This window comes from Ursus americanus, chromosome 16, assembly GCF_024610735.1.
Source record: "Ursus americanus isolate L20-20 chromosome 16, mUrsAme1.1.p, whole genome shotgun sequence".
Taxonomy (NCBI): Eukaryota; Metazoa; Chordata; class Mammalia; order Carnivora; family Ursidae; genus Ursus; species Ursus americanus.
In genome coordinates, this window is record NC_142142.1 from 30106821 (window position 1) to 30130200 (window position 23380).

Below are 23380 nucleotides of genomic sequence, written 5' to 3' on the forward strand. Positions count from 1 at the left end.
TCGATTAATGGTGTAAATATATCTCAAACGTCTATCCCTACCCCCAGCCCAAGCCTCAGGTAATTGGTCTTTTGCAAAACAAGGCTCAAGATAAATGATGCATAAAGTTCTTTGAGATCCCTGGATGCCAAACACTACGTGACTGCGGTCTTCTTTACAGCTAAGCTAAGATTCTGGCTGAGAGAAAGCCTAATCACTGTCCTGATAGCGTGAACGTTTTAGCTACGGCCTCGCTCCAGTGCCCAACCTTTCTCAAGAAACCAGGAAATATTTAGCTCAGTTTTAGACCCTCTAGCGAGGCTCTAGCTCCCAGCTTTTTCTCTCACTCTCCTTACCATTTTTGCAGGGACCTAGAGAAGGGGGCGTTGCTTGTCTTCGGGGAGGGGCTGGGCTTCCAGGGATAATTTGCATACGACACACCCTCTTCCTCTTATTGGCGGAGCAACACAAACTGTATTCCCTTCCACCCCACTACCTAACTAACCCGCCATCTCTCTCCAGTTCCGAGCCTCGGAGATAAACTTAACTTGCCCGGAGATTCAAGGCGTCCTCGGCCTCTGTGATTGGCCGGCGGAGCTCCCAACCGGGCTCTGGTTGCTCATTGGCTGTGGGCTAGCGGCCCAGGGGCGGGGCCGGGGCTGTCCGAATGGCGGGAGGGGGCGGTACCGGAGCGTGGAGGTGGTGAAGGTGGTGGGGAGGCGGGGGCGGGGCCGCACTGAGGCGCTGCGGCGGCGGCGGAGGCGGCGGCAGCGGTGGCGGCTGCTCGTCCTAGCCTGGCGGGGGCGGGGGTCTGGAGGATGGGGGCGGGAGGAACAACGGGCCGGTGAGGAGCAGCCGCCGCCGTCTCCGCCGGCGCTTAGGCAGCCGCCGCGGTGGTCGCCTCGGGCAGCGCCGCTCACTCTCGGGCCATCGCTTCCCATCCCGACATTCCGCGCCCGGGGGAGGCTGAGGCTGAAGCGCGGCCGGCGGCAGGGGGACGGTCCGACCCGGCAGCGGCGCGGGCGGCCGCAGTGATACCCGGCCCCGCCGTCCGTCTTCGCCCTCGGCGTCCGCAGCCACGATGAACCGGGGCGGCAGCAGCCCGTCGGCCGCCGCCAACTACCTGCTCTGTACCAACTGCCGGAAAGTGCTGCGGAAGGTACGGGCTCGGCCTGGGGTCCAGCCCAAGAGGGGCGCTTCCTGCCGGCGGGGCTCGGGCTGCTCGGCCCCGGGGCACACTGTTGGGGCGAGGCTTAAAGGGATCCCAGGGCACCTTCCCCATGCCGACACCGAAGAAGGGGGCGTGGGTTGAGGGTGGAGGTTTGCACTGCTGCTTTTTATCTCCGCCGGGACAGATGCTGGTCCCGAGGGGTTGGGGATTTTTTTTCCCGATTTTCTTTTTGCTGCCAGTAGTCTGTTTTGCGGCTCACCTCCCTGCCTTGCCACCTCCGGCCTGCTCTTCGGGCGGAGGGAGGGAGCGACCGGTTCGATCCTCCTACCGGTGCTGTAGGATGGAGGTCGGTGCGAAATCTGAACAGCCTGGTCTGGTCTTGAGGAACCTGGCTCCCTCTTTGCTGTGTGGCTAACTCTTGGGGGGGGGGGGTATTGTTTATTCGGTCGCTTCTGCCTTCCTTGCGCGCTCTCCCTTAACACCCCTTTTTACATTCATTTGACGGCAGTCTTGTGTCTGTAGTTCAGTCTTGAAAGAAACTGGTAAAGCAGCTTGAACTTTATGCCCATGAGAAATGCTATTCGACCTTACAGTTCCTCTGGGGTTGGGGGAGGAGGAGACGGAGGTGGACGTGGGTTATCACTCCTTAGCACCCCCCCTCCGCCCCGTGTAGGTCCAGAAAAATCAGACGTACAATCAGCTTATTGCTTCCCCGAGTGACTGATAGAAAGTTTACTCCAGAATTGTTTAGCTTACTTGGCTTAATCACTCCGTTAAGGGGTGGGGGAGGGGAATGAAAAGATGTCGCTTTAGACCGAGAAAAGCTTTTAATCAGACTTTTAACAGCCTCTACTGGGTAATATTATAATCAGTTTATTTTTCTCCAAACTGTATTTTTACATTTCATTAAGTGGAAACAGTAGTCGAGGTGCTTCTGTTTGTCCAGTACAAATGAATTAAAATTGCTGAGCTGTGCAAATGCATTGGGACTGAAAGACTAAGATGAATACGGCACCGTTTTTAGTCAATTTCTCTAAATACAGTGCAATTGGAGTTGTTATTTATATATTAAAAATAGAAAGAAAGCCTGTAAGTAAGCAAGCTCAAATATTTGCGCTCTTTGTCCAAAAACTGTTTTTCTTCCTCTGTGGGTCAGGCCAAGTGCCAATCAAAGTTGTTTTTCAAGCCTCTTTTCCCTGCAGTAGGGCTGCTGCTTTTTCCCCCCCACTATTTTATTTGAGAGTATGAAGAAAGCAAAGGGATTGCAGATTTGAAGTTAATCGAACAGTTAAATATGCCTTAAATTGTGTTTATTGGATATGTTTCTCTTGAAACAGATTTTTATTAAATGTGCATGTTGAGTATGTGCAGTTATTTTTTTTTCCATAAACTCTGGGATCAAATTACAGTTGATACTTGCTCAGCTCATTGTAGGGCAGCTTGTGAGAAATGTAATGGATCAGAAGTGCAGATCAGCTTAGTGGAATGTTAACTCTTTCACTTCAGGGTCAGATGTCATCTGAACCTAGCTTTAAAAAAAAATATTACTATTATTTCCTGACTTCAAAAGTGATAAGTTATGTCTTTAACATGAAAAAATTGTTGCTTGGGACACATTTGATTAAACTCAAGCCTGGTTAAAATTACAGCTAGTTGGGGTTTTTTGTTTTTTGTTTTTTTAATTGAATAAGGAGCAAAGGAAGTATATTGACTTTGACTTTTTTTTTAATAGCTCTGTCAGTTTGGTAGGCTTAATAAAATGTTTGGACGTGATATTAGGCTTCAAAATCTAGTTTTTCTTTTAAGAGAACCATGGCCATGGATCCATCACTCTTTGCTGGCATTCTTTATATCTTTCTCTTAGCTTTTAAGAAACTATTTCTATTTACCTAGAAGGAACATCCTCATTTCTAGTCATTGTTAAAAGAGGTATATGGAAAATAGATATTCACCATTTTCATATTTTGTAATTGCTATGTACCTCTGCCAATATTCCAGTTTTTAGTAACTCCAAGGTATTTAATACTGATTCATGCAGTAGCATGAAATAACTTTAGATGGAAATGGGATTGTTTGAGCCAGTTATGACATGACTTGGCAACATTTGTGGCTTTTAAAGAGTGCTATTCTTAAGTGCTCTTAAAAGATACCAAGTGTTTAGCATTTTAAATTCTTCATCATTCTAAAAATAGCATGTAAGAGTTTATTTCTAATAAAGATGATTTTCTTTTTGATAGAAAGTATATACCTTTAAAATTCATCTGTAACTCTAAAAAATGTGATTCTTTGGATTTATCTTGTGTTTTCCACTTAATAAAGTGTTCAGTAATAACCAAGTGAGTCATAGCATTTTAAATTTTAGTTCAGTTCATAATGAAGAATGAAACTCATGCACACCCAGTGTGAATTACTCTTTGCTGTTATAATCCTCATTAATGATGGGGAAAGAGTCACCTTTTATGTGGCATGAAGCCTTTTTCTTTAAGTAGCTTAATTTGTTGCAATGTGTTGAATTTGTGGGGGGGGGGCTTCAAAAGGAACTGGATTCACCTTCAAATGAAATAACTTGGTTTAACCTGATGTCTGAAAATTGAGTTATGTATTGCATGAGAGTCACATTCATTATTTGAAGTGCCTTTACAGTTTTGATTCAGTGTATTCTAAAATAGAAAGATTTCTTTAAAAATTGAATATACCTAATTTGGTATCCTAGGTTAGTAAAAAGAATATATTTCCCATACAGGGAAACAGATGAATGAACAAACAAAAACTGTCCTCACATCTATAACTCCTACTAAGTCTAACTTGTTCTGTTATCAATGAAATAATTTAATAAAGTTTTTAATAAAAGAGGAAATGCTTCCACTTACTTTGGAAAAGTTAATGAGTTTTGAAGTAAAATACATGTTACTTGAAGAAATTCCGGTGACAACCAGACAAATTTCAAAGTGGAGTACCAAACTGCATTAAGAAAGGTAGGTAACTGTCAGTCCACTTATCTTCTGATGAATGAAAGGGGGCAGATTATGATGTTCTTTGAGTATGGAGCAGCCAGTGCTGCTGAAGTGAATAAAACTGCACTGTAAGTTAGAACATTGAACATTTAAAAATTATTAATGTGTTTAGTTAGTTCTAGTGATAGATCTTTGTTGGTTACTGCATTTTTCCACTTTGTTTATATAATCACTTATTTTGGCAACTTTTTGGTGAGTTTTTAAGTGAAAAGACTGCAAAAATAAAATAGGAAATATTAAATTGAACCATATGAACCTCACTTTTATAATTAAAATTGTCAATTAATAGCAATTTTATAAGGTTCAATCAATAGAATGTAGAATGTAATTGCTTTGACTGATTTTCGTAGCTATACTCTTGGTTAATTAGGTTTCTTAAATGTATTTTTTTGATTGTCAAAACGAGTTTTTTACTTATTTTATCTTAAGTGAACTAGGCAGAGATCAAGCTGTGAATTTATGATAGCAAACAATTATACAGAGGTTTTCAAACTGCTTTTTAGGGAGCCCTAAAATGCTTCAGTGTTCAAAATAGATGAGTTGGATTAAATTTTTAAGTACAATTAAAATTAAGTTATAACTTAAAAATACAGCTACCTAAAAATATGTTTTACCAAATTTTAACAAATTGTTTTAAAAGTTATCCTTTGTTGCAAGATTACTCTTGTGCAGGCCATGGAATAAAACTTGTTCTGCTACCTTTGTAAATGTATTTGAACTTTTTTGTTAATGTGATATTGATAATAAGAAAGATGGTCATTGATTATGAAGGCTTTGGCCTTCAAAAAAAAATCCTTCCCCCACGTATCTACTCATGTTATATTTTTACTTGTTAACAAACTTATTGTTAACAGTAATTGTTACTTTATAGCTAAAACACATTAAAATCATTGTTTTGTGTATTTATATGTTGCGTAGTTTGGGTCCAATTAAAATTTCATTTGTTAAAGGGATTCTGTTGCTTCTCCCACCTTCCCATCACCAAATAAGTAAATTGCCAAAACATAACTGCTAATGTAGTGATGCTGGAAGCCACTGGATGTGCTCATGGTCTCTGATAGGTCTTTTAATTTGGTAGGTCTCTGGTAGGTCTTTTAATTTGCGGCAATTTAGTTAATTTACTTGAAGCCTAGGTTTCTCTGTAAAATGTAGATAATTTCTGTTTGACTTAGAGGTTGCTGCATAGCTCGAGAGAGGTAATGTGTGTTAAAGTGCTTTGTAAACCATAAGGTATAACTTATAAATATAAGAAAAACATGAGCCTATTTATTTTCCCAGGTTACTGTAGTTCTTTGTGAGTTTTAGCAATATATTTCAGTACATACTGAGTAATTTGGTTAGTCTTCACTTTTCTGTCCTTTTTAATTATTGTCTATAAATGAGAGGTAAAGATACTATGCTTTGGTTAGAATGATCAACATACTGATTTTCAATTGGCATATTTCTATTTTACCTACTCCTCCCCCTCTTGCATAGTAACCCCATGCATTGCTTTCATTTTTTCCAATAATTAAATAAAATGAAATTGCCTTTTCGACACTTCAGTAGATGAGGGAAAGTAGTATTTAGTTGGAAAAGACTGAGTCAAAGATGACTATATTTAATAGAAGTTGGGGAGATCTAAGGTAAAGCAAAGAATTAATAATTCTAATTTAGGAGAAGAGTTATGGGAGTAAAGGTGTCTTAATCTTTTCTCCCCATCTCCATCCCTTTCTTTCCTTTTGAAAGTATTGGGTTATAACTTAAGTTTGTCTAGACTTTCACAATTTTTAGAGCGCTTTCACATTATCTCAGTTGATTCTTAGAAAGAAATTTAAGTGCCGTGACCTCTATCATACAGCTAGTAAAAAGTCCACTTAATTCTTAGAACTGCTTCTGTAATAAAACTATATTCTTACGGTCCCCTGCAGTATTGAAGCTGCCAGGGAATAGCCTCACTTCAAGCTTCAGCATCTGTGAATGGCTGGAGGTCCCCAAAACTCTCCATCTGACCATTCTCTCTCTTACTGGCAATGAATGTTTTCAGTGGTTCTTCAATTTTCGGGATCACTTGTCTCATTTTTGAGCAAATGTTTATCAAAATCCTACATGGGTAAAAGATCTATTAAAAGTGCAAGCTAGGCAAATAGGTTTTAATATAATAGGGTATAGAAAGTTAAGTTTCCTGGTAGGGTTTCCAATTCCACATTGTAACTAACCATTAGGAAGCTCTGCTTGTGGAGTTTTGGTGTGCTATCAAAGAAGAATAGTCACAGTTAACTCTTTCATTTCCCAACTTCTTATGTGTGCGAGGCCAGATTTTCCTCACATACTTCAATCAAAACATCGCAACAGATTGAATACAGAATCAGATATGAAATTCAGCTGTCTTCTATTAAACAGACACTAAGGAGATTTGCAAAACGTAAATGTCACTCTGCTCACTGTTTTTTTGTTTTGGAAAATAAAATTATTTTCATAAAAATACGTGCCTTATGTTAACATGGAATGGATTTATTATTTTAAGTGAATTAACATTTAACATTTTCTCAGTTTGAATTTCTAATACAGTAAATATTGACAGTTGTAACCTGTACACAAACAAAAGCTCTTCAGGTTCCTCCATAATTTTTGAGTGTGAAGGAGTTCCAAGACCAGAATGTTTGAGAACTGCTGAGCCAGAGTTCCTATAAAAGTATGGTACATGTAAATGTAATTCTCAGGAGTCTATGGGGAAAACAAAAGGCAAATACCACTCACAGAAAATGTAGATAAGGCCAACCCAATCACCTCTATTCTGAGTGAGGATCACTTGCAGAGGCTGCCTAGCACCTTTTCAGTGACACCCTATAAGCTTCTCTACTATCACAGTAGGAGTTAGGCTAACTAGAAATGATCTTTACTGTTTGTGAGCATACCCTTACCTGGTAGAAACCAAGGAGGGGAAAAACACATCTCTTTGGCTCTGAGGGAATATTCTCCTAAGTACTATGCAATAAAGAATGGTCAGATCCAAAGATTATGTCCATTGTGCTCTAATTGGTTGGTTCTTGGTTGAAAAGGAAAGGCTCTGAGCAGCCAGGTTAGCCTTTTTTCTTGAAAGCTGAGACATGTGGGAGAAGCAACAGAAGAAGAAGAGACAAGAAAGAATCAGAGAAGTATCACTGTAGACTGCTGATAACAAGCGCTGGTAGAATAAAGAAAAAGAAAACCACCACTGTAGACATGAGATAGGACAGCTTTGAATGTGGGAGTCCCTAAATACTGCAATCCTCAAAGACAGGGCGTTTTCTATTTTGTGTGTAGGGGATGCGGTTACCCTGTCCACACAAGGTACGACAGACCGCTACCTGCAGTTCAATGTGGTGTTGAAGGCATGGGCATAAGGATCTATTTGATCAGATCTGGTGAGACCTATAAATGACTACCAGTATCTAGACTATCCCTAAGATATCACTGTGGTGGGGGGCAGGGATGGGGGAGGAGGTAGGATTCGCCATATACAGTAAATACATGGCAAAGCCAAATGATTAGTGATATGTCCCACACAGTTACCTTAAATGTGTAAGTAGATGCAGTATAAACTATTTAAAAATATATATCTATACCATCCAAATCTATAGTTAGCATGTAGAATTCCTATTTGTCTTTCAAAAATCTTCAAAACTTGTGACATCTCAAAAGCATCTCCTAATCTGTAAACCATTTTCCTTCTCCCTATTTCCTCAGGACTGCTCTTCTACCCAAATAGACTGCATTTATCACACTTATCATATTAAACTATAATTAACAATTATTTACATATATCTTCCCCTGCTAGGTTTCCTCTTATTTGGAATCTGGTTAATAGAAAGTTATTTTTAGCAAAATTAGAATTCTGATTTAAAAATTTATTGCTCTTGGGGCGCCTGGGTGGCACAGCGGTTAAGCGTCTGCCTTGGGCTCAGGGCGTGATCCCGGCGTTATGGGATCGAGCCTCACATCAGGCTCCTCCGCTATGAGCCTGCTTCTTCCTCTCCCACTCCCCCTGCTTGTGTTCCCTCTCTCGCTGGCTGTCTCTCTCTCTGTCAAATAAATAAATAAAATCTTTAAAAAAAATTTATTGCTCTTATAAATATTGGCAGTGTACTTGTATTGGATACAATATAATCTGATAAAATGAAAAACTTCTCTCATTTTCCAAAATAGATTTGATATTTGCCTGGTATGTCTGTTCTTTACAGTCAGATTTTGTTCTCTATAAGGAACACTTTGAGAAGTTCAGTGGTAAACATGACTTTACCATCTTTGTGGCCATGGGAATGTTTCAGTGAAATATCCTGCTATGTTTTGGAGAGAGTTCTGATAGGGAGCAAGAATGTCAGTTCACTAAGAGGGTCAAGACACTGGCCTTAGCTATTGTTCCTTCTCAGAAATGTAAGATGGCCATTGCTTTAATATGGACATATGCTCTACCTCCTGGAATGTGCTAGTGTTCTGTAAGGGATGGCAGTTTTGGAGTACTAAGGACGTAACTTCAAACTTCCAAGATTCTCTGTAGGCCACCTCTTAAGGTTCTTTTCACATATTATTCTGGCTAAGACTTTCCCTCTTACACTTCCCCCAAGTCCTTTATTTTGGAAATCTCCCAAGCCAGCTGTGATCCCCTTGGCCAGCAGGCACTCCCTTGGTAACTGAACCAGAGAATTGTTCCTAGGCCTGGACTGCCCCCTTAGTTATTAGCCTTTACTTTTTAGATCCACCCAGAAGTGAGTCACTTTTTGGTCCATGGGCCAGGATATTGACTGCCCCCTGAGGGACACATGAATATTATGGGGTATTTAACAGTGGGTTTGAATAACCTTGCTTTTTGTTGCTCAAAACTTCCAATAGGTAGTAACAGGCATTTTACCTTACATTGCATGAAGAATGTATTGAACATACCATATATGAATAAGTATGACCAAGTATAAAAATGGTTGATTTAGGGCTGTATTATTTCTTGCACCAGAGATTTCTTAAAGTATAAAATAGACATTTGAGTGAGACTTATTTTTTCTCCTAATTAACAGCTACTTGTAATGGAGGTATATGTTCTCATTTCTAGGTACATATTTTATTTTTACATCTCCCTCTATTGCAAAAACAAGCTGCTTGAAGAAATGAAATCTCTCTTTCCAGTTATAGGCCAAATATTGAGAAGGTTGAAATTAACCTCCTGGCTAACTAAAGCTGGATTTTGTGGAAGATTATTGTAATTACCTGAGATCATAACTCTTAGTTTTGAAGCACATTTTATAATATCAGTAACGATACTAGCTTCTTATGAATACTGCATATGTACCATAGACTGCCAAATACTTAATTCCTGCATATGTATCACATTTAATCATCAAAATGAACCTATAAAGAATTATTACATTTTATGGATGAAGAGATTAGGGCTCACAGAGCTTTAGTTACTTGTTTAAGGTCACAGTACCAATAGGTGGCAGACTCAGGATTTGAAACCAGGTCTAACTCCAAAGCCTGGCTCCTTACACAGATAGAATCACCGAATTTCCTTACAATCCCCGTTTTCTTTATGGAACAACTTTTACAAAATATGAAATTAATGAAACTTAATAGGACTTGATTACTCAAGAGATTAATAAGAGGGATTTCAAATTCAGATATTTTCTACTTTATATTAGAAATGCATATTTCTTGAAAAGATTAAATCAATTGAAAAACAAATTGAGGTTCTCATTGACAGTTTTGACCTATCTAGTTAGCTCTTTTATCTATCTATGTCTGTTGTTACTTATGTGATCTTTCTTCCTAATCCCAGGATATATTTTTCCTAATTTTCCAGCAAACTTTGACCCATTTCTTTTGCCAATCAGTCATTCATTACTTCAGTAATGTTGATTCACTCAATACTGCTGACATGTATCTGACAGAAGACATTGTCTAGAACATTTTGAGTTTAAGTGTTTTATTTCTTAAATAGGGCCTCTAAGAAATGTTCTCAATTTTTAGTAATATTTTGCAGTAAAAAAGAGTTACTTATGAAGATAAATATAGCATGAATGTTCATTTCCACCATTCATTTTGGCTTTTTGTGATAAGGCAAAAATGATGCTAAAAGGAAGCACAGATCCGAAGATTGGTGTCCAGCCACTGGCCCCCCCACCTACATTTTGTATGCAATATCTACAGAAGACTTACAGAGGAGTTACCAGTGTTAAAAAGCATTTATGTTGGGGAGAGGAGTTTGTGGGAGGATGTGGCTCTGCTATTTGTAAATTAGAACTCTTGAGAGTCTTTCCATAGAAACACAGTAAGATATCTAGTTAAGTACTATTAATATTACAGTTATATTCAATAGGCATTTACTGATTAGCTTGGAAACCTAACCACTAGGTATAACATTGTCTCCAGGGGAAATTACATTCCAACATCTAAGTAACTGCTTCTCTGGAGAGCTTTCCTAACTTGCATACTTAACACTGAAAAGGGTAAATGATTTTGACAAAAAATATTTTTGCAGTATGTTCACTCTGAGATGATGTTTGTTTATTGTGTCTAATAGGAAAATTCCGTGAATGCAGTTCTATCCAATATTCAAGTAAGAGTTAAAATGAAGAGGGGATAAAAATTGGGTGATAGTGAGGTGTTGGGATAACCAAGGGCCCAGCATCAAGCTGGCTTATCCTAGTGTGCTTTGTACTTACTTACCAAGGCTCTGGCCCAGCACGGTGAGTTTTAAGCTGGGTGGGGTATTTTTTACTTTCATTTTGTCTTTAAGGTAATATAAATGAAAAAAATTTTTTTAATTCCTCAGAAAGTTTCCTTCTTATATGAAATTAGGGATTTAACTTGTGTATCTTATTTTTTTTTGGTATAAATTAATAAAAGAAAGCACACCCAGCAAATTTACTCCACCAAAAAGGGATTAAAACAAAAATCACCTAAGCTGAAGGTACCTCAACATTAAACCCCAAGTAATACTCAAATTCTTTTATATAAACCTTTTTGTATAATATATCAGTTGAACTTAGTGAAATCTCAGGTGGGGTGTAGAATATCTATTTGCATTGTAGTTTTATTTTTTTAATAGAGTATGACCTATATAGTTAATAATCTTGTAAGCTATTGTTTTATATTGGGTAGCTATTTAGATAACCACAAGGTCTAGGTTTTAATATTCTTTAGGCAAAGTTCATTGTTGAATACCGAAGACTAGCATGAATTCATAAATGTTCTTTTATGCAAGAGACCTACTTAGTATTTCGTTCCCTTAAAAATGGGGGAAAATACATGTTTAGGCAAATAAGAATGTAGAAACAATTCTTTTTTTTTGGTAAAAATATATATGTTGCCATTTTATGCTTATTCTTTATCTCAATGTTACTACTTCATGGCCTTCATACTCTTAAACAGGCAAGAAATGTAAAGGCCGTTAACATTTATAAACCACTCACATACTATATGAATATCTGTCATTCTTTTATATAGCAGACCTCAAATGCTCCTACCTGTTAGGTGCTCAAAGCACAGTCAGTGAGGACATCAGCGTTCTTGGCTAAGCTGGGTGATGAGTTAGAACCTACATCTGGATCTCATAAAGAGAACTTCAAGATTATGCCCCTCATTTGACAGATAGTATAGAGTAGTCTTTGGCAAATTTTTTCTGCAAAGGACTACATAGTGAGTACTTTAGGTTTTGCAGGCCTATAATGAGGCCTAAGTAGTTATCTGTGTGACAACCACTCAACTCTGTCCTTGGATGGCAAAACCAGCCATAGACAATTCAGAAAGAATAAGCATAAAATGGAGATGTGTATATTTTTATTTAAAAAAAGAATTGTTTTTGCATTCTTATTTGCCTAAACATATATTTTCCCTCATTTTTAAGGGCACTAAATACTAAGTAGGTCTCTTGCATAAAAGAACACTTAAGAATGGATGTGGCTTTGTTCCAATAAAACTTTGTTTGTGGACACTGCAGTTTTAATTTTATATTATTTTCACATGTCATGAATATGCTTTTGGGTTTTTTCCAATTACTTAAAAATATAAAGCCCAGGCAGTAAAAAAAAGAGACAGCAGGCTGGACATAGCCAGCAGTCTAGTTAGCTGACCTCCTGATGTAGAGGACAGTGCAAGGAATTTGGCATCAGAGGCCTAGGTTAGGTGACCTTTCTGAATTATGCCTGCTCACTACTAACATTTAGATAGTATAGTACCTATTTAAAAAAACCATTCCTATATCACTCTAACTATACTTTTATTGGCGTACAAAATTAATCCAAAGCCAACTATTAATAAACACCGCATTTATAAAAACATCTAATTAGAATGACCTGTCTTTAGTACCTGGATAGGTACTAATTTGGATATATCCAAAGTAAAACTTTTAAATTAAATCTTTAGATACTAAATATCCTTGAAAGCACATTTGTCAGGCCATCAAGCATTCATAAACACAGAGTGCTTTTTTACCTCTTTTGAGGTAACCCCTTGTCACACCTTGTTTGATTTTTAATAGAAGAACCACTATGTATTACAAAACTTTGCATTTTAATTACAGTTACATTTTGGGAGTTTTGCAAAACCTAACTTATATGAATGGTTTGGATTGATAGACCATAGTGCAAAACTAGTTACTTAAGAGTCTGTATTCTGTGTGCTGGTCAGAGACCCCATGTTAGGATTTCAGAGGTCTGTCTTTGAAGTCTTGAGTGAGGAGAATATAGAATAGTCCCGTAGACATTTCTTATGACTACAGATAGGCAATGCAACAAGCATAGTACTTTTTCTATAGTGAATTTTAAAGTGTTGAACTCATTCTCTTATTCTACTGAGGTCCTAATTCCCTAACTACTTTCCTCCACCGACATTAACATGGTAGCGCTCAAGAACTGTGTCCTATGGTGAGTGAAACAAACACGTACTCCAGAGCTGACAAGGCTAGTACCTGAATGCAGAAATACCTGAGTGCTGGGATGGGCAGTGTGTGTGAGGGGAGGGTAATCCAGTGGAAACAAACCCCTCCTCTGGTGAGCAGAAGTGACGGCTGTCAGTAATTCAAAAATGGAAAATCATTAATTATTCAGGATACTTTTTAAGACGAAGAGCTTTAAACATTTCACACCTCATGTTTAGTCAGCGAATATAAATGGCACCATTTTCCAGGGTTGCACGTTTGTGAAAGTATCAGTATATGGTGTCTTCCATGGTTGAGTTCTGATGATGTCCGGAGCAATGACACCGCCAGTGCAGAGTGCAGGATTCAGGCCCTACTCCTTCAGTCAGACTTTTCACTGAAGTGAAGATTGACAGCTATAAATTTTAATATTGTGTGCTTCATGCTAGATCTGGTAGGGAGTTCTTTTGACCAACTCTTGCTATGACTGCATATTATTATGATTATATATAGGAGAATTAAATGTACATAACTCAAGTGTTGATATGGACGATTGTGCTTATCTTGTTCTCTTTTTTGGTATGAAGTAATCACTAACCTGATGCACTTGGTTTTGTTTGTTTTTTAAGTACAATTGATATACATTGTATTAGTTTCAGGTGTGTGGCATAATGATTAGACATTTATATACATTGCAAAACAATCACCACAATAAGTCTAGTTACCACCTGACACCATACAAAGCTCTTGTGATGAGCACTTTTAAGATTTACTTTCTTAGCAACTTTCAATTTTGCTATATCATTGACTGTAGTCACCATGCTGTATATTACATCCCCACTACTTATTTATTTTATAGTTGGAAATTTGTGCCTCTTGATCCCCTTCACCAATTTTGCCCACCCCTCCACCTTCTTGTCCTCTATATCTCCCCTCTCCACCAGTCTAGTCTCTGTATCTATGAGTTTGATTTTGTTTTGTGTGTTTATATTTTTAGATTTCCACAGGTAACTAAAACCGTACAGTATTTGTCTTTCTCTGTCTGACTTATTTCACATAGCATAATACCCTCAAGGTCTATCTGTGTTGCAAATGACAAGTTTTCAGTCCTTTTCATGGCTGAGTGGTGTTCCATTGTGTATATATACCACATCTTCTTTGTCCATTCATCGTCAATGGGCATTTAGGTTGTGTCCTTGTCTTGGCTGTTGTAAATAATGCTGCAGTGAACAGAGGTGCATATATCTTTTTAGATTAGTCTTGTTCTCTTACGATAAATACCCAGAAGTGGAATTTCTGGATCATATGATAGTTCTACTTTTCATTTTTTGAGGGGCCTCCAAACTGTCCTCCATAGTAGCTGTATCAATTTACATTCCCACCAGCAATATACAAGGGCTCCCTTTTCTTCACATCCTTACCAACACTTGTTATTTCTTGTCCTTTTGATGATAGCTATTCTGACAGGTGTGAGGTGCTATCTCATGGTGGTTTTGTTTTGCATTTCCCTGATGATGAGTGATGTTGAGCATCTTTTCATGTGCCTATTGGCTATCTGGATGTCTTTGGGAAAATGTCTATTTAGATCCTCTGCTCATTTTTTAAATTGGATTGTTTGGGGGGTTTTGTTATTGTACTAGTTCTTTATATATTTTCTATATTAACCCCTTCTCAGATACATGATTTGCAAATATTTTCTCCCATTCAGTAGGTTGCCCTTTTATTTTGTTGATTGTTTCGTTTTTCTGTGCAGAAGCTTTTTAGTTTTATGTAGTCCCACTTGTTTATTTTTACTCTTGTTGCCCTTGCCTTTGGAGTCAGATGAAAAAAAAAAAATACCACCAAGAATGATGTCAAGGAGCTTACCACCATTGTTTTCTTCATGGAGTTACATGGCTTCTGGTTTTACATTCAAGTCTTTAATCCAGTTTGAGTCAATTTTTGTGTATGGGTTAAGATAGTGGTCCAGTTTCATTCTTTTGTATGTGGCTGTCCAGTTTTCCCAGCATCAATTATTGAAGAGATTGTTCTTGCCTCCTTTGTCGTAAATTAATTGACCATTTATGCTTGGGTTTATTTCTGGGCTCTCTTTTTTGTTCCATTGATCTATGTATCTGTTTTTATGCCAATACTATACTATTTTGATTACTATAGCTTTGTAATATATGAAATCAGGGAGTGTGATCTTTCCTCTTTTCCTCAAGATTGCTTTGGCTGTTCGGGATCTTTTGTGATTCCACATAAATTTTAGGATTGATACACTTTGTTTTTAAAAAACAAATCCTGTGATGTAAATGCAACTATCCGTGGAAAATACTTTACTTTTAATTGACGGAGCTTTTAAAGGTAAGTACATCTATGTGTTTTTCTTTTGTTTCCTTTACTAACGGTCTTTATTAAAGCTATTGCAGAGAACATGTTTGTCACAATGGCAAATGGAAAGAATTGATAATTAACGAGTACCTTGATGATAACACCATTTAACTTCAGATATTTATAGAAACAGTTGAATTTTTTTAAAAACTGAGTAAAAAACTCACTCAGAATCCTACTGTCAATGTGCTACCAGGTGCTACATCTTTTGTTTTAGAGTGCCACTGAGGTTTGAACCTGTCATGACTATGCATTTAACAATTTTAGCTCTTAATAAAGCACAGTGTTACCATTTATGAAAGGTACTCTGATGTCATGAGAATAAAGTAGTTTGTCTACCAGTACTTCTAGCTTGCCCATCACTTTGTCAGTGACAGGTATGCATTTCATGCCCATAAAATAGTAGAGGAGTATATTGTTATAAAAAAGTCTGTTTCCCTTTATTCTATCTTTATAGTCACTTTAATGCATTTTAGTGTTTATGGATAATTAACTATTTGACAGAGCCGTAGAGCACTTGAGAAGTAAACTGCAATGTGCTGTCAGTTGTAGATCAATCAATTCAAGATAAAGGATTTCTAAAATAAAATGTAAGTCAGTGGGAAAGCTAGATTGGACTCCAAGAAACATGATACATACCTTTTCTGGAACACATGTAATGCATAATTGGTTTACACTTATTTCTAAGAAAAATTTACATTCAGATGCTAAGTTCCTCCGCACAAGTTTATGGCGGATAGTTGCTCTTCAAGGCCAACTGAATCCACAGGAGACACAGCCATTTTCTGTTGGTCAAGGTTTGGTTTTCCTGAATGTCATTGTAACCCCAGCAGCTGCCTAACCACTGGATAACAAGTTTTAGGAATTAACTTGGTTTTGATTGAATTAATATCCTTTCCAAATTGCTAGGATTGACCGTTCCTCCCCCACCCCCACCCCTGAAACTGAAGCTATTGTTTTATTTAAAATGGTTCCTTTGGGGAAAGATTGAAGTGATTTATTAATAGAGTAACAATCTTATAAGTTAATAAGCTTATTTAATGTCTTAGACTGTGGTTCTTGAAGTGTGGTCCCGGAAGCAGCAACATCAGCATCACCTGGGAGTTTGTTAGAAATGCACTATTTGGGGCCCCAGCCCAGCTCTGCTGAATCAGAAATTTTGGAGGTGAGGCCTTCCCATCTGTATTTTAACAACCCCTCCCATTGATCCTGATGCACTCATAAGGATCGAGAACCACTGGTCTGTGGTTATTAACCAAATGCTTCTACAAATCAAAATTGTGTGTGTCCATTTTATTTCCAGAATGCATTATCAGTTGTTTGAAAACTACCGTAAAAAGAGGAGATTGTTTCAAATTAAATCAATACGAAATCCCTACTCTTTATAGAGAATAAAGGTAGTACCAGCTCTAGAATCAGAAAGATTTCTTTGCCTGTTTAAAAAAATAGAGATTTGAGACCATCTGGTACAACATGTTCTCACCTTAAGAAGTATAATGTCTTATTTTATTGTGGCTGGATTCTGAACTTTAGCTTAAGGAAAATAAGAGAGTTGGGTTTTAGAAGCTATTTTATTACTGAAATTAAATGAAAATATCTTTTGGAATTGCTTGTTTACATAAAAATAGTGTTTTAGCACCAACATTGGTAGACTTTGATGGGTCTCACCATCTTAAATTATTTCTATTTCACAGAAGATTGATGTTTTAAACTTTCATGAAGAAGATTATCTTGGACATTTTTTTTTCTTTAATAGAAGGAGAAGTGATAATATTTGTCCTAAAGACAGGCTTAGAATTGAAAGATGGAATGTTTTTGTTTGTTTTGTTTTGAGTCTCTTAGACAAATTTAAACATACGTGTAAATTATGGATATCCTTTTTACCTGTACTAGTAGCTTACTCCTCAGTTACAAATGGAATGTCAGAAAGCAAATCAGGAAGGCTGAAAATTAACACAAAGGCAACTTAAGGAATGTCTGTTGTACGTGGGCTCTCTATAAATCCAAAGGATTAAAGATTGCTCTTTGAAAGGAAAGATTGTTTTGACTAGTTGCAGTTCTCTCTAGGATAGTAAATAGAAATATTTTATTTTCTTATTTGGTTGCATATAATATGGAGGTAATGGGAGTGTTTCTCTTATTGTCTCTAGCTTAGTGATAAAATCTAACCTATGTTGATCTTTCTCAGGAAAAATAACGAACTGTATTAAATTGCCCCCCCCTCCTAAATTCCCATTTATGTGTTTACTGCCCCAGAAGCATATGTAATTACTTAATTCTAACCCATGGAGAGTGATGCTTTTCTATTGACCACTTTTCTATCCTTCTGTGAGGAAAGGACTAATATAGTACCTTAAATAGAACTGTCTCCATGGCAATGGGCAGTCAGCTTTTGACTTTGAGACTCATAAAAAAGGAAATTTAGAAAGGCATTTTCATGGTCTAAAATAGCAGTGCAGCAAAAGTAAGGTATGAGACTATTTCCTGTCAGTTACTGCGTGTCTGATGAAGCTAGCATAACATGTTTTTTTACATAGTGCTTTTCATCTGAGCATTTCAAAATGCTATACAACAATTCCTCCCTTAATTAATGAGTGATAATTATTATCTTCAGATTAATGGAAGACTTGAGCAGCTCAGATGTAAGTTTAGGATTGGGGCCTCTGCCTGAGAAAAAAAGGGTTGCCTAGCTCTAGTTGTAATTTTATTCTCATAAAGAATAAAAATACTAAATTATGGGTCATTCTTGATTATATTTAAATAGAATTCTCTGGGAAACACTGGAAGCAATGACAAGATTAAAAATAAAAGCAACACTTCATGCCTATTTTTTCCCCCTAACTGCTTCCTATAATTTTGAGTCTACGGATCACTTCTGTTTAAGAGACTCCACTGGCAACCTGCCTGTCTTCCTTGTTCCTTCTTACATCCACACACACTTAAGAGACCAAACTTTGGTTCTCACTGTTGGGCCACCTAGCCTCCTGTAAAGGTCCATGAGAGTGCTGTTTGGTAGGGGCTAAAGAATAAAACCACATTATCATTTGTAATTTTTTGTCTTTTCTATATTTATTTCCTTTCACAACTAAGCCTTATCTCAGTAAGGGTTCATTTCCAGTTGAATCATCTCTTACCTTTAAATATCATCAGTAAATGCTTAATAGTCTGAGGTTACTCTTAATAAGGGAATCAATTAAACCAAAATGTGACATAAAGGCAGTGGTATACTGGACTACTCTTGGGATTAGATCTATGTATTGAAGTGAATAGTGAATGTATTTTCCATAATAGGTTATTGAGTAGAAAAGGCTGGGTTTCTTTTCTTAAAGGATATAACTTCATATCCATTTTCATTTTTAAAAAGATAAAGAGACATAGAAGGGTAGACGTCAGGGGAGACTGGGTGGCTCAGTCAGTTGGTCATCTGACTCTTGATTTCAGTTCAGGTCATGATCTCAGGGTCCTGGGATCAAGTCCCACGTTGGACTCCATGCTCAGCGGGGAGTCTGTTTGAGATTCTCTCCCTCTCCTTCTGTCTCTCCCCACCCCACTCACACCCGCTCTCTCATTCTCTAAAATAAATTAATTAAAAAAAAAAGAAGGATGGACTCCAAAATTAGTAATATCAATTCCCGGGTGATGGGATTGCTAGAAATTATTTTTATCATTTACTTCCTGTTATGGTCTTTTGTTTGTTTCCACAATAAACGTGTATTTCATAAAAATTTTAAGAGCTATTACTGTTTTGAAATAAGTAGAACAAATAATTTCAGTGCAGAGAGTAAATCCAAATGAGATGGTAAATTAAAGGCCCATTGAGACAAAAACAAAAGCTCATAGATTTAATAGATATCCATAGTAGTTGTGGGTAAATTGCCAAGGGAATAATAATGTGTGTGTAGGTGGTTAATAAGGACTCAAATGTGTAGACATCAATGCATACAATCTGGAAATGAATGAAGGTATTGTAGCTATCTGGATAGCAGTTTCCTTTCTGTTATCATATGCATCATTCCAGGATTTCTCTTTAGGAACCTGTTGTACTTATTAGTATTTAAACAGAAATTTAGTTTTTTTCTCTTTAATTTGAATTCAAAAGATGGCTGCTGTTGTATTGCTCTACTTTTATGCTATATGGTAGATAAGACGACTTGTATAAATTCCAGGAATTTATCAAATATTTAATTTGAACACTATATATTAATCTAGAGGTGATACTTATTAGGACCTGAGTATAGATGAAGGTTATTTTATGAAATATTTTTTTAACATTTATTTATTTATTTAAGAGAAAGAATGAGAGGGTGTGTGCCAAAAGGGAGAGGACAGAGGGAGAGAGAGAGAGAATCTCAAGCAGACTCCCCGATAGGCAGGAGCCAGACTCAGGGCTCCATCTCAGGACCTTGAGATCATGACCTAAACTGAAGTCAAGAGCCAGATGCTTAACTGACTGAGCCACCCAGGTGCCCCTGAAATAATTTAATTTACAGTTAATTGATATTTACATTCCAGCATTTTTGATGAATAAAAGGGCATACAGAATATGACCTGTTTTAGAGAGCTTACTGTGTGGTTGGAGAGAAATATATTTTCTAAATACCTATGAAAGGAGGTAAAAATGGAAAACATATTATTTTGGCTTTTGTAGATATTTATCGATTGTTGCCTTAATGATCATGAGGGCATGAATAAAATGTCAATCATCTAAATACAGTGTGTGGAAAAGACTAGTTAAATATTAAATACCTTTTTAATTTTCAAGGCAGAGTTGATGTGGTCTTGGTGACTTTTTTTTATATTTTTTTCAGTCTAGATTTTAACTCTTGAAAATGATCATCTACTCATTAAAGAGTATCTATAACCAGTTATTGTGTTAATGAGTGTTTCTTACTTAAGTGGCTATATTTGCAATTCTGTTTTCCATTTTTAATTGTCTGGAACATTTGATGAGCAAAATTTTGAATTAAGGGACTACTGTGAGCCAATTAATAGTTTCATAAATCTAGTCTATCAATCTTCCTTTAGCTTGTTAGATAACGTTTAAACGTTTTGACTAGTTACATTGTGCATTGTGAACTCAGTGTTGACTAATTCTAATAATAGCAGATATGTAGTTGATAATGTGACACTGTTTTAGGAGGTTTACAGGTATTCACTCCTATAATTATTCTCACTGCTTGTTTTAATAGCTTCCTATTTACCCTACATTGGTGAGGGAGAGATCCCCAACTTTGAGTCATGGGGATGGCCAGACACACAACACCCAACACAGGACAGATGACATCAGCAGTTTGTTCTATACACTCTCGGTCCAGGGGAAGAAAACACTGAACACCACACAGGGCCCCATGGAGGTTGCACTTAGGAGTAAACAACCAAGGGCTGTGGGTGGGAGGCTTTGTCATATCAAGAGGTTGAGATACCCCCTGGTTCCTGTGGGAATCTGTGATTGGCTTGTTTGAATAATTCCATGTATGGTGGGGAATTGAAACTTGCTACTTGGGGATAAGCAGGAATTGCACCTGGTCCATGTGGTAAGGAGGGTTGTTTGGCCTGGGGACCTTATCCACGTGAACAGTGTGAGAATGGGAATTTGTAGTTAGATTATTTGAGATCCTCCTTATTGTATCAGATGTCAAGGCAGCACATAATATTGAGCCTTAATTTTAGGCTTTGCCCCATACTACCCTTTGAGGTGGGTGCTATTATCACCATTTCATGGATGAGGATATCAGGTACACAAGGTAACTTGCTTAAAACTATGACCACATACCCTCAATGATTTTCTTATATGTTTGTTTTCCCTCAACCTAGATAGAAATTCTTAGTATCCAAAAAGAACAGAAAAGAATGTAGAAATGAAGTAACTTAGTGTTTTTATCACTAGTTGCTGAGTTTTCATCTAAGTGCTTTGATGATTTTATTTCATTTCCTTTTATAAGTCGGTAAACTCTAATACAGTTAGATACATTTGCATTTCTTGACTGAGAGTGGCAAGACCTAGTTCTTACCAAGAGAGGCGATAGTTTCTGTTTACCTCTTCTAAGAGTCTTTGAAACAGAATAATAGATAATTTGGATCTTACTCCATCTATCATAGAGGGAATGGTCTACTGGTCTTCATTTCTAAAGGCTAGTGTTTCTGTGAGTAAGTTATATTTTTAATAAATATATAGAATGTCTTTTGGTTGATAGAAATTTTGCTGGTATGCTTGATTACAACTTTAGAATTTGCAAACTTGATTTGTCACTACTGCTTCACAAACATACTTTATCTACACACCAGGAAGTAATTGATTATTATCTAAGATACAAATCCTATTTTTTTACTCTAATGATACCAGGGCATCTCAATTTTCTTAATGAAATTGGTTATCTTTTTCTGTGAATCTGGTTTTCAAATAATGCAACTCTAGCTATAAATTGCCTAAATTAACTGTTTTGTTATGTTTTTAAAATAGGGCCAGATCTTTGATGTAAGAAAGACAAGTATTTATTTATAGAGTGTTATTTATAATAAACTATATGACATGATTGAAAGCAGATTTTCCACATTTGAATTTCTCTCCCTTCATCTAGTCTGTGAACTTTGTCAAGTTAACTTTTTTTCCATGAAACAATTTAACTTGTATGTATTCAAGAGTCTTGAGTTTGGTATAGTGGGATAATAATAATAAATGTCTTTAGTCTTCCTTTCTGTCTTAAGAAGAGCTGCATTTAAGTGAGGTAGTGGTAGAATGCAACATGCTGTCCGTTCTGCTGTAACACTTGGGCAAATCTGTTCCAATTGTTGTGTAAAGGAATGATTTGAGCATAATGGTAATTCTGCATTTGCTTCGTGCAATTTCATCTGTGAGAAACATGAGGTAAATTCAGAAAAGTGCACCCATCTGACCTGAGCTACCTAGGAATATCTCACACACACACTCCTACCTCAAGCATCTGCCCTCTACCTCAGTGTGCCAGTGTTCTGAGCTCCACCCAGCCTCCTCCGGTGTGAAGCCTTCCATCGGATCTCCCATCATCCTCTTTCCACTACTTTGTAATTCAAAGGTGGGTGTGGGGGGGTATAGTACTAACAATAAGTTAATTCATTTCTTAACGAAGGTTTCGGGGAAACACAGTCCAGAATATAGGGGATTTAGTAAATCTTGTCAGAAATTCTATCTAAAATTTGAATGTAGGGTTGCTTTTCATTTTGGGCCCACTATATTCCTGACCCAGTACTAGGCTTTTTCTTCGTACCTTATCTCATTCGATCCTTGTAACAATCTTACTCAGTTGAGATACCATCTCCACTTTATGAAAAAATAAATTGAGGCTTGAAGAGGTTAAATATTTACCCGCTGCTTGGATGCTATGGTATTACTCTTATAATGTATCCTTTTTCTCTGGGGAAATGTGTATTTTTGAAACACTTGTTTATCCTTTTGTAATAAAAAAAATATGATCATCTTGTTCTCTAAATTTGAAAAAAACACATTTTCTGGGGGAAAAAAGTTTGTTAGATTTTGTGGAGAAGGACACCATAACCTTATAACATTGTAGAATATTGCCATTCAAGACTTAGAAATCTGTATTTTGTGTTTTGCCACTATAGAAATAAATGTTATTTCAGTTCTTATCAGTGAAATTAAGCTATGGCCTCTGTTCTATATGGCATCCTTATTTGAAATTTTCATTTGTTTCAAACTGAGGGCTTCAGAGAGGAGGGGTGTGGGGGACTGGGCTAGGCCTGTGATGGGTATTAAGGAGGACACATATTGCATGGTGCACTGGGTGTTATACACAAATAATGAATCATAGAACATTACATCAAAAACTAAGGATATGCTGTATGGTGACTAACATAACATAATAGAAAATTATTATTAAAAAAAATCAAATAGCATTAACAAAATACAAAAGAAATTATTGGCTATCTGAAATGCAGAAGTCTGTTTGATATGTTAAAAGTATTTACAAATATTTACCA

At 37.1% G+C, this 23380-nt stretch overlaps 1 protein-coding gene across 2 annotated transcripts in view; it reads left to right on the forward strand.

The window, feature by feature from the left end:
- The first annotated feature begins 785 nt into the window (after nucleotides 1-785).
- The window catches only part of SESN3 (sestrin 3), a 74436-nt gene continuing 51841 nt past the window's right edge, over nucleotides 786-23380 (forward strand). The window contains exon 1 of one of the 2 annotated variants that reach the window (XM_045790805.2): nucleotides 786-1138. In XM_045790805.2, coding sequence (XP_045646761.1) covers nucleotides 1061-1138 — 78 coding nt within the window. In that variant the 5' untranslated portion in view covers nucleotides 786-1060. Of the gene's footprint in view, nucleotides 1139-3931; nucleotides 4126-23380 lie in introns of those variants that run through there. The other variant, XM_087868231.1, reaches the window with a different exon arrangement.